At 38.6% G+C, this 12,210-nt stretch overlaps 1 protein-coding gene across 1 annotated transcript; it reads right to left on the bottom strand.

The window, feature by feature from the left end:
- Positions 1–366: 366 nt before the first annotated feature.
- Positions 367–11,536, bottom strand: stip1 (stress-induced phosphoprotein 1). The gene is made up of 14 exons (XM_034152156.1): positions 11,445–11,536; positions 8,723–8,932; positions 8,483–8,624; positions 5,888–6,029; positions 5,386–5,551; positions 5,169–5,295; positions 4,779–4,881; positions 2,823–2,943; positions 2,575–2,671; positions 2,367–2,491; positions 2,239–2,275; positions 2,015–2,118; positions 1,322–1,497; positions 367–1,236 (listed from the first exon to the last, which is right to left on the bottom strand). Exons 1-14 carry the CDS (start codon positions 11,451–11,453, stop codon positions 1,164–1,166), a joined length of 1,632 nt encoding a protein of 543 aa, XP_034008047.1. The 5' UTR covers positions 11,454–11,536; the 3' UTR covers positions 367–1,163.
- Between the last annotated feature and the right edge of the window lie 674 nt (positions 11,537–12,210).

A 12,210-nucleotide genomic window follows, 5' to 3' on the forward strand; every position in this document is an offset into this window, starting at 1 on the left:
CCACATAGTAACTTGGTCGTTGTGTGTAGTTTATCACAATGGGACTTAACGTAGACATGGCCCACACCTTTTTTTCTGCTGTGTCGTTAGCTGTGTGTAATTTGAAGCAGACAAACAAGATTTATCATAAAGTGAGATAATTGTGACCCCTGTTACTCAACCAATAGCTGATAGTTTAGAAAGGTAAATCCACCCTTTGAGACCAGTGAAAAGCATCTTTAACATGAATCAACACACTTCCTACTGCCTGCGCTAAGGTAAACTTGGTCACCAAATCACAACACTGTGTGAGGAAGACTGTTATGCTAGGTCAACTCATCACAATCTTGCTACAGTATTCTTGCAGACAGCAACTGGCACAAGAGATTTGCCTCCAACATTTTAATTTTTGACTTACAGTATAACAGTACAAAAACAATAACATGGCTGCCTTAATTACTGCATCAACCTCAATCTTAAATCACTGATCAGTTTCCCTACACTCTTAATGGCATCATGAAATGCACTTCCAGTCCCAGTTGTTTCAAGATCCATCCTCAAGCTCTTACATCATGGAAACACTAAGCACATTTCTGATATTAGCTGTACACACATAATACATTCAACCAAAGACCGCAAGGCGGAAAAACTAACCTGGAATATTTCAGATAGGTACAAAAATAATACCAAACATGCGAGTGCTCAGCTTTAAAGCACCATGTTTAGTCAAACTTAAACAAGAGTTAACAATGACTTATGTTGACAATTTCAATTTGTTATCTTCATTACTCTTTATTTTTTTTAATGTTGTTTATTTCCTTAAACCCTGATTCAATAGGAATATAGCAATATCTGCTTACGGGTGGATTTCCCCTTTAAACACGGTGTGTGCTGCTGCACTAAATTGTGCCGTTTTATTTGAAAGATGTAAATAGAGCATCTGTACACATGAATCCAGATTTTTTTCAGATAATGTTTCCTGGAGTCCACAAGTCTTCCAGATGACATACAAGATGCTTTCTTTAATACATTGAAAAAGTTGTGAAACTGATTTAAAAAAAAACATACCATACACACAGTCTCAGGGAGACTAACGACAATATAATTTTGAATTTGAAGGCAAGAAAGGAGGATGTCATATTTTGAATGGATTTGCACGTTGTCTTGGAGTCTCTTGGTTATCATCAACGAATGGCTATCAGTCCGACATCAATGAGTTTCTGAATCTTCTGAGCAATCACTGGATTCTTTAAGTGGCTGAGGAACGAAACAGAAAAAAAGAGACATTAACTTATCTGTGCTGAGAAACAGGAAGTGACTTGAAAAAAGTTGCTGGACTTACTCGCTAAGCGCCTGAGGGTCCTTCTGCATTTGCTCAAGGATCATGCGCATGGCGGGGTCACTCATAATCTGCTGCACCTCGGGGTCAGACATGGCCCTCTTCTTCACGTCCTCGGGACTGTCAGTCCTTATAGACGTCTGGCTGAACATACAGCGCTGTATTCCCTCTGTGGCCTCCTGAATGTGGAGTAATGGAAGAAAAACAATTGATCATTAGCAAGCATATATGAATAAGTCTCCATCGTCAGAGTAGTTGTTTTATAGATTTAGGTGTTGAGCATTTGCTTAGATTTGATGGTCCCCTAATCAATTCCTACAGATAACAATGAATTACCATGTTCATGTTTTTGAGAAAGATGACAGAATATTGAATCTATTATTCTGAGAGTCACACTATACCTGAAAATGGAATTCAGGTAATGACTTATCATTCAAAAACAAGACTAAGTACTTAAATATGTATATTGTGTGCTCTTTTCTATGTTTTTATTGTGTATTGTGTTTTTCACAACGTATTGTGTTTTTAGCACTTAACACGTGGCTTGTGGGGTCATTTAATCTTTTAATGCTTTGTCAAGCACTTTGTGACTATGTCTGGGAAAAGTATTTATTTATAAATAAATGTTACTTGCTTATATTCATGTACATTATTATTATTTTCCCAGGATTACCGAGTTAGCAACCTGTGAAATACCTTTGAATTGGATTCGAGATCCAGAGCCTTCTGGTAGACCTCCATAGCTTTAGTGAAGTCTTTCATGGCCTCCAAGGCAGCACCTTTACGCGTGTAGCCTTTGACTGTGGAAAGATGTAGTTCAATTAGGTGTAAAATCAAAAAGGAATTTTTATAAACTGTTAAGAGTAAAAAAATAAAAATAACACTTTCATTAAAGTAAAATGTGAAGTGTTTCTACTTACTGAAACTGGGCTCAAGTTTGATGCACTCTTCACAATCCTGATAAACAAAAAGAATATCATAAGGTCATTTCTTTGCTACAATCTCTTTTAACTGACTAATGAAGAAGCAGGGTGAGGATATGGTGTACCTTCAGGGCAAGTTGAAACTCCAACAGCTTTGTGTAGCAGGCAGCTCGGTTACTGAACAGTTTGGCGTCCTTGGGGTTTCTCCTGATGGCCTCGGAGTACTGTTTCATGGCTACGGGGTAGTCTCCTGTGGAAAAGTATAAGTTCATCTTAAAGAAGTTCTTAAAAGAATTAAATGATTATCCAACGAGCATTGCAACTATTACATACCTTTTTGGAAGGACTCATTGCCCCTGCTCTTCGATTCCAGGGCTAATTCGGGGTTGATATAGGCTACTTTTGCCTCCTCCTTTAATATCTTCTCCGCCTGCAGATCCAATCACAATATCAAGGTATAAGTCAAATGCCCAGTTATGTTTTTATTCCCGCTAGACTTTTCCTTTTTTTCCCATCAGACTGAAACTTTACTAATACTGTCTAATGTTCTGAGTGACAATAACGTTCAGCTTTCACTGCACCTGTTGGCACTTCTTCAAGACATCCGGAGTACGATGCTCCGTCAAACTCTTGTTGAAATACTGAACTGCTTCTTTGTATTGTTCCTGCTTGAAGTACGAGTTACCAATCCTAGCCAAGGCCCTATACAAAGAGAAGGAGGAGACGGAACAAGACAAACATGTCATTACATCAGAGAGCTGGAGCGCTTGCTTTCTTACCCAAAGACTCAAAAGCAAACCACGAGAATGAGGGAGCTTTTCATTCGAGTAGGGGACAGTTCAGAAATAATCATTCTTATGAAACTACTAACTAAAACAACGGTCCAAATTCCACCTTAGTGCTTGTGACCACAATTAAAAGGTTAAGTAGCAGTAACATCACTATGTCCTCTTTGGCCAGTATGAAGTGTGGAATAATAGAGCAACACTGACACATCATGGTTTCCTATACAACACAATTTCTCTCGTCAAATGCTGCCCAAATCCCAAGCTGGGGCCTCATTTATAAACGGTGCGTACGCTCAAAAGATGGCGTACGCCAGTTTCTACGCACTGTTTGCGATTTATAAAAAACAAACTTGACGGGAAAATGTGCGGTCCTCCACGCAAACTCTGACCCAAGCGTACGCACTAAGCACAAAAACGGGAGACGAGAAACTGCGACACCGTTGGCAGAAGAAAGAATGGAGAGAAATATGTGGAAATAATACCATAAATAGAATATTACCTCTCATTTATCAAATATGAAGAATTAATTTTCACAAATTGATTAAAGCCAATCTTAAAATGATTTAACAAACGCCTGTTTGAGACTCCTCAGTGCACACAAAAACATAACTTGGAGAAATAAATAAATACGGAAATGTTATTGATCACCTCTCGATTATGTTCTCTTGTTAAGAAATGTATTCTCATAAATGATGCGGTAAACAGAAGGACAGAATTACTTTAAACTGACGCCGTTTTGCATTTCTATAGGTTGTATAGATACAAGCATGGTTTTATATACTTTCACGTTTAATCATGTTTTATGCCGTTCGCCAATAGCCTACTTGATAAGTCGCTCGTAAAACACAGGAGGTATGGAAACTAAGAACACCATATGTGGTAAATTGTACAGCTAATATAACACAACACATTAGTTGTATTTCCTTTAACTGGTGGATTATGGATATATAGTTGCTGATCGACAGCTGGAACACAAACCACCAAATACAACAAAATAATTCAGATCCAGTCGTCATGACTCCGGAGGGATTCCCCGATCATTTCTTACAGTTTCTCATCAAGGGGGTGTCTCCTGTCCCCGGTACAAACACACTGCCTGAGGAAGGTTAGTCTATGTGTATTTTTTTTGTCATTAACTTTTTTCGGACCACTTATTTATTTATTTTGGTGACGATCCGACCTCCATGCTGCTACTCTGGTTCAAACTGCATCCACCAAACAATATGATTTATCTCGACCTCCCCAAAATAACCAAAATCTGACACGGTGTGAGATGTCTTTTTTAGCTGTTCTGTCGTCATTTCCTGCGATCTTCTTCATGCAGTCAGTCACAATGAATGAATGAATGGGCGTTTCTTTGACTATTTATAGGCAAATATGGGCGTTACGTGAAGCCTGCAAAAGCTGCGCCGCATTTCGAGTCGATTGTGATTTATAAAAAAGGGAAACCGGCGTAGGATGTGCCGTACGCAAGTCCTGCGCCGGTACAGTCTTTTATGAATCGGAAAGTGTCGGTGCGTATTTATTTGCTTTGTCCTACGTAAGCAACCTTCCCACGTCAATCCTACGCAAGGCTTTATAAATGAGGCCCCAGAACAGACCGTTTATAAATTAATGAAGACATTTTGTCATACAAGACCCACAAAATACATATCCTGCTCTCTATGTTATGAGGCAGTGTGTGGGTACGTTCACTCAAGTAAAGACATCAAAAAAAAAGAAAAGACAAATGCTTTTTACAGAACTCACTTTGCAATTTGTCTGTAGTCTTCTCGGTTCTCTCTGCCAACATCGATGGCCTTCTCACACAGCTCTCGGCACTTCTCAAAATCTCCCTTCTCAAAGTAGACAGCTGAAGGGATAACGAAACAAAACGGAGTACACATTTAACAGTGGTGGAAATTATAAGATCATAATAATCATGGCAGTTCCTACATTTTGGTTGAACTGAGGCTCAACTGTTGGCTAGTTTAATGGGTCAATATTTCAAGAACCAATCCTAAAGTGTGATTGGAAAGGAGATTGAAACATTTTCCCATTTTATATCCAATATGTGAGAAATTCGGAATAGTCAGTTTTAGGCACGTTATGGGTAAGTGAGCTCAAGTGTGAAGCCATCTAAGGTGTAAGAATAATTACCTCCTTGATTCGATATATACGTCATGTTGGAGGGGTCATGTTTGACTGCTTCTTCGTAATGTTTCAGCGCCGCTTCAAAGTCCTTATTCTTATATGCAGTATTCCCAAGTTCCTTCTCCCTCACGGCCTGTTCAAAAATAGGTAATTAGAAAGAGGCAAAAAGGCTTGAAACTTAATAAATGTGAAAAACATGATGTATCGGTTCATCATACTTTACCTTTCTCTTGTTTTCAGGAAGGTCTTCGTCTCTGGGAGGAGGGGGCTGAGTGTTTTTGGGTTTGGGGGGAGGAGCGGGAGTGGTCTCCTCTTCTTCATCCATCTCAGAGAGGTTCAGTCCCAGCAGCACAGACAGAGTGGTCATCACTCTGGGATCCTGCAGCTTCCTGCAAAACAGTCCACAGTATTCAGGGCTACCGCATCTTTTATTTAAACTTAACTTCAGTTTCTGATTTATTAAGATTTACTTAAAAAGGCTCCTTGAGTATAATAATTGATTTTGGAGCTCCAACATAGAAGATGATCTTCCACAAAAATCAATACAATAAATGGAAAGAAAGTGGGCTTACAATTACTAAGTAACGTGGTACTGCTTTTCCTGAATTGCAAGTCTACCTAAAGTAAGCATCTTTTTGTTTCTCTGTACTGCCTCAAGACATCATTTGTTAGTCATTAATCAAAGAAAGTTGTTAAAAGTGACACATTTCTGAAAATACACATACGTGCCAAGCTCCGATGGTTTGCTCCTGAGCTGCTCCAGCAGTTCTCTGTAGCTGGGGTCGGACAGAAGTTCACGGGTCCTTGAGTCAGTCTCCAGCTTCTGATACAAGTTGGGCATGGCGAAGGGGTTCATCATTGATTTCTCTGGTAGAGCAAAAATGTATTAGTGTAATTTATATGGTCATACAAACCAGTCACTGCTCCATAGTTTCTCTTTTGTTAACTGGACTTAGTGGACACACTGTACACTTTACATTTATATCAAATGTAATATGCCCCTTCAATAGTGTTTTATTTGTCAGATAGTCTACATATGTTTATATTCATGTTTTTTCTCTGGAAGTCTTTCCTTGTACGATGTGAGGGTCTAAGGACAGAGGGTGTCGTATTGTCATACTGATATTCTGTACAAACTGTGAAGTCCACGGAGACAAATGTAACATTTGTGATATTGGGCTATATAAATAAAACATTGATTGATTGATGGTCAACTTTAATATTTTCACTCTTCTGTTTAATATTCTATTTTAAGATGTTTATATTGTATAATTGTTTATTTCCGATCAATAAAGTTTATCTTATCTTATATAGAAGCGTTCAGGATGCTAACATATTTTGCACTGAGTCAGGATTAAATACAGCAGAGCTTCCTCTGTCACCCCTACTACTCGTCTATTGTCTGAATGAATCACAATGCTCCAAACACAAGTGGACTGCCTACTCTGCTTTGGAGCACTCACAATGCTATTAAAGCAGCCATCTTTCAGGGTATATGCAGGAATCCTGAAGTCAAATGTAATACCTTTTGAGACCTTTTTTAAGACCTCATCGCCACTTGGAGTTTTAACCGGTTACATTGGCGACACACTTTACCTCACATTTACTATATACCAGAGGTGGGGACTCGAGTCACATGACTTGACTCGAGTCAGACTCGAGTCCCATATTTTTTTACTTGAGACTTGCTTGACTAACATTGATAAAAGACTTGACTTGAACTTGGTATTCATGACTTGAGACTTGACTTAAGCTTGAGACAGATGACTTGAAAGGACTTGACTGTTTAAAATGAAATATTTGCGTTTGTTTTTGTAGTGAGATATTACGTTTAGTTTTTTCGAAAAACGTGATTGGGTGCTTATAGCGCCGTGCGCGCAAACCTGGCAACCCACTACGGCAGGAGTGTCAGTTAACATGGCAGCGGCTAGCGTTACTCCAAAAATAGTGAAGTTTGGATTCAAGGATTATGTTGTCGATGACGCTAATAAGAAGAGAACAGCGGTATGCAGGGTCTGCAGCATAAAGATCAGTGACACGACCACCACAACATCCAACTTCATTCGTCACTACAAAAACCCACAGAGAAAGGTGCGTGAATGTGTTGTTAGCTAGAAAGCTAACGTTAAGTTTAAGCTACGTTAGACTTGGTTTCAAATCGATTAAGCATTGCAAAGAGAGGACAAAACGGTAAATGAACACTAGAACCGCCAAGGGATTCATTTTGACTAACCCTGATACTGACGGGCTGTCAGGAGAGGGAGAGAGCGAGAGGAAAAGAGATGCCTCGTTTATTTCCCCTGTGTTATTATCAGAAGTTACTGTAAACTGTTGAATAATGTAGTTCATCTACTTTTAGTAGTTTGTTTAAATGTTTTAATTATGTTGTTTTTGTTTGTAGAAGTGCATCATTCCTTGATTTATTGTAAAAATGAATCTGAACTTTTTGATCTGTTACGATGATAAACTGAAGCAATTTCTAAATTAACCCAATTAAGTGAGTTTTAAATCGTCCTACTTAGTTTATAAAGAAATTATGAAGAGGAACAAATTAGTTGATTTGAAAATGATATCTATGTAGGTGCTGATGCTGTTGGCGGTTCTAGTGTTAACAGAAATTTAAATTAAATATGTGTAATGGCAAATGCCATATATGATTTTCTTACCTGGAATTCTGCCTTTTTGAACAGGCTTTTTGATTGAGTCCTAGCTATATTGTCTGCAGTTCTAGGGTTAATATGAATCTAATATGATTGCCATCGGTCTAAATTAGATTTCAAATGATTAACTGTGTATGTAATGAAGATCATAGTGTGGGTTGAATCCATTTTCATAACCACTGTCTTTTAACTGATTTAAATGCGGAAACTGGGCTTATTCATCAGAATTTCGTATGACTTGACTTGACTTGCTTGCCCTGAGCAATGACTTGACTTGCTTGACTCTCACCACAGTGACTTGGGACTTGCTTGATACTTGTAGGTCAAGACTTGAGACTTGCTCATGACTTGCACATGTAGGACTTACTCCCACCTCTGCTATATACAGTATTGATTGTCCTCCCTCCTTATCTTCCAACCATTTGGACGCAAACTTGCATTTCCCCATAACAATGTTGTTTAACAACCGGCGTAAACGGAGCTTCACGCGCTATCAAGCAGTGAGCGTGCGATGTCCTGTTCAGATGACGTAAAATCCAACGGGATGCCATAAATAAACTACACAGAATCACACTACACACCTACGCAATGGTTACATTCAGGCACACTTTAGAATACAACCTCTTTGGACAATTGATATACTTATTAGTTAGTTAGTACCTGCAAGCCGGGCCTCAATGTTCTGTAAACCCTCCTTTAGCTGCTGGTTGGTTGGCTCTTGCCGGAGTCCCTCCTGGTAAGTTGCTTTTGCGTCATCCAATCGGCCAAGAAATTCCAATGCTGCAGCTTTGCGGGAGTAGCCCTGGTTGATTGGAAATGCAAAGGATATAGATTGCCTTCACAATTTTATTTGCTATGTATTTGTTCAACAGAATAATTGCAAAACAATTGACATCTCACCTTGCCCCAGTCAGACTTGATCTTGATGGTCTGACAGGCGTCCTGGAGAGCATTCTCGTAGTTGCCTTTCTTGGCGTAGGCAGCGGAGCGGTTACTGAACAAGACATGGTTTGAAGGGTCAAGGGCCACGGCCTCGGTGTAGCAGCGTACAGCCTCATCAATATTCCCTGCACTTAGCGCCTTGTTGCCCTGGTCTTTCAATGCTGAAACCTAAAGAGCCATGCAAAAAAAGAAAATCGAATTAAGCAATGAGATAATATACAATACACCAGGATGCATTCCGCTTCTGATCACTTTGCAGGGAGATATGTTACAAGCTTCTAAACTTTATCTGAAGTATTCAGTCTCCCTGTAAACGGAGCGCTGCGGCCTCTGCCGTCAAAAGAAATGTACCCCAGCCCGGCAGAGAAATCGTCTGTCCGAGGCAAAAACACAAACACTGACCTTTTAAAAATTGCACTTTTCATATGCAACTGCTCAGGCCCAATTGCAGCAGTGTTTTAAACTGTCATCGGCTCTCACTGCAGCAGGAAAATAATCTCTCATCTGCTCTTTGTGTTGACCATAGACTGTAGCTATATATACACGTTTTCATGTTTACATGAAGAGTGAGCATGCACTGGTTTCATTTTCTTAAGATGGCCCTACATTTAAAAAATGTCTGTTCCAGAATATAAACACTGCCACACTTTCGTTCAGATCTAAAAACCAGTTAGGATAAAGGACAGCAAAGCATACTGATGATGCTCTAGAGAGCGGGAGATATTGAATATTTAAGCAAGATTGTTCCCAACAAATCGTCACTAGTTGGTTACTAATACTACGTATCACACTGCATCTCCACAGTATGTGACGGAATGAATTACACACTAGCTGTTACTCTGATCGAAAAGGAGGCTCTTGATGTTCCAAAAATAAATGTGCATTATTATTTATTTAATTCACCATTTTAACCGTTATCCCAGCCAAAGAATGTGGAGTGTTGACTGGCATGGCTACACCTCCAAAGCCACCAGACTGAATATGAGCTGAACATCTCATTACATTTAAAAACATAAAATTGCACCTCCTGAGATACTGTACAATGAAATGTTGGTAAACTGTAGGCTATTGAAGTTAAAACTAAGCAAAACCAATTTTTCTGTTACTGATTATATTTGACAAATCTATTTTCACAATTCTTTACCTAATTTTTAAACCAGTCGCAACTATGACAAAATATAAAATCAGTAGAATTAGCCAAAATAATGATAAACCAAGCACTACTAGCAGCAACAATAAATAATTGTTCACAGAATAGTTCATGGAAGGAACAGATAAGAATGTGTATCTCAGTGTGGTCTGGTTATTCATGATTATGCTTTCTTTTGGATTGTGTCATGTGTATAATGAATTCCAAGTATACTTCATTTATCCATAATTTAAATGGGGGCTGGAATGATATTATAGTATAGTTTTGACGAGAGAAAGCTGGTAATTCAAGGGTATTTGATGGAGACACTCTGGGTTTGCAAAAAGTATTGCTTTATTTTGACCTATAATGTAAAGTGGAACATTTACATTTTACATTTACGATGACTTATGATGACTTACCAGGTAAGGCATTACAATATAACTGTGGTGGAAAGTAAGTAAGTACATTTACTCAAGTACTGTATATATAACTAAGAGGCTCCTGTGCTTTACTTGAGTATTTTCATTTTCTGCTAATTTAAACTTCTATCTCACAATAATTCAGATTGTTGAGATTCAGACTTTTAATAATAATAACATAAATAGGTTAACTTTAATTTAATTTACTAATTTATACCCAATAGTACAGTTTTTCAAAATAGCTTAAGATGTACCAGATGCAATATATATTAACTTCTTCCACCACAGTATATTTATTTGTAGGATGATGTAGCTGAACTGCGGGAGTTGACGACAAACTGCGGCTGTAGCCATGACAGCGGCGCCGTGTGCATCTAGAATGATCCCCGGTCTGAGAGCAGGCTGCTGAGGAGCCGATCCAAAAATACTCTGCAGCATGTGCTACTGACGGACCGCCGCAGTAGCTGTCGGCATCCTGAAACAATCTTTTAACAGATATACATATACTGGCCCAATTATGATTTTAATTTGTCCGTCACCTTATCAATGATAGAGTTCACATGGTGAGCTAATGTGAGCTATGACACAATGATTCAGTAACTCAGGAGTTATTCAAAGCCATTATGCCGGTGATTTGCTAGGAGTTAGCAAGACATAGACAATGGCTACAGAGGCAGGCAACCCTCAGTGTGATATTTTTCAACGATCGAGCAGCCGTAAGAAGTGTAAGTCATATGCGCTAGCTTAATGTTAGCTAACCTTATAGCGTGCAATTGCAAATTAGCATGCACGTTCAGTTAATCTTGTTGAATTAGCACACTTTGAATTCCGGTTAAGCTATATTGCAGAGTCGCATTGTCAAAATATGGTGTGTTGGTTTGGTTACAACCTTAATCGAAAACATCAGCCAAACAGCTAATACACATTACTACCGGATTGACGCTAAGCTAACGAGCTAACTAGCCGACTGGTAAAGGCAAACAGTGAAGTCAAGGTGTAGAAAGGTGTCTACATTACACTACTTAAGTATTTAACTTAATTAACCTCTACTCTACTCTAAGTTCTATTGTAAATATATGTGAAATTGAAGGAAATAAACTAAAAATTAAGATAGTTCTATGCCACTCACTTTCTCCATGGTGCAAGCATGAGGTTCCTTCCAGAAACTACTGCGTACAAGCGCCTCCCCCGGAACAACACGCAGGTTGCCAGTTTGGGATGTAGGAAATACGCGATCAACGCTCAGATTTATGTCTCACCAGGAAACTTAATGAAACTTCTGGAAGATCATGGAACAAAACAACGATGTGTTTCATGGTATATTCTAAGGGGAATTGGCTGACTGATAATAATTTAGGGACAGATCAGTTGGTTGATGATCATGGCTGGACATTAGAGGGCAAATCTCGACACATAATAACATAAAAGTCAATCATTAGGACTTTTTAATGACATGTGGAAGAATAATACCTTCATGAGTGAAAGATAACGTGTGGAGATTTAGGGCATCAAATTTGATAGTCATTAATCGATAGGCCTACTCATTATTTATGGCACGATTATATTACACAAAATGATATTACAGTTTCATATGATGTAGAGAAGATCACCTTTAAACATATGGTGCTATGGCCAGTTATCACTGCTATGTTTTCAAAAAAAATGTAATACAAGAACTGACAGTTTTACCATTTATCTTAATCATTAGCAGAATCAGAAAATATACCCAACGTAGACAATGTCCTATTCTAAATCTAGTCAAGACAAAGACCGGACATCGCAAGTATACTAAAGAAATAATAACTGGGTTTTACCCTACAATAACATTGTTTGCGGATCTAGTACTGCCCTTTTATTACTTTCCTTATGACTACAAGATGCTGCATATCAGACAA

The sequence above is a fragment of the Trematomus bernacchii genome, unplaced genomic scaffold, assembly GCF_902827165.1.
Source record: "Trematomus bernacchii unplaced genomic scaffold, fTreBer1.1, whole genome shotgun sequence".
Classification (NCBI taxonomy): domain Eukaryota; kingdom Metazoa; phylum Chordata; class Actinopteri; order Perciformes; family Nototheniidae; genus Trematomus; species Trematomus bernacchii.

Coding starts and splice junctions, on each gene's coding strand:
- stip1 (XM_034152156.1), bottom strand. Junction 6,030..8,482: donor CATTGAGGCCCGGCTTGCAG/GTACTAACTAAC, acceptor TTGCTCTACCAG/AGAAATCAATGATGAACCCC. Junction 2,492..2,574: donor CAATGAGTCCTTCCAAAAAG/GTATGTAATAGT, acceptor ACTTTTCCACAG/GAGACTACCCCGTAGCCATG.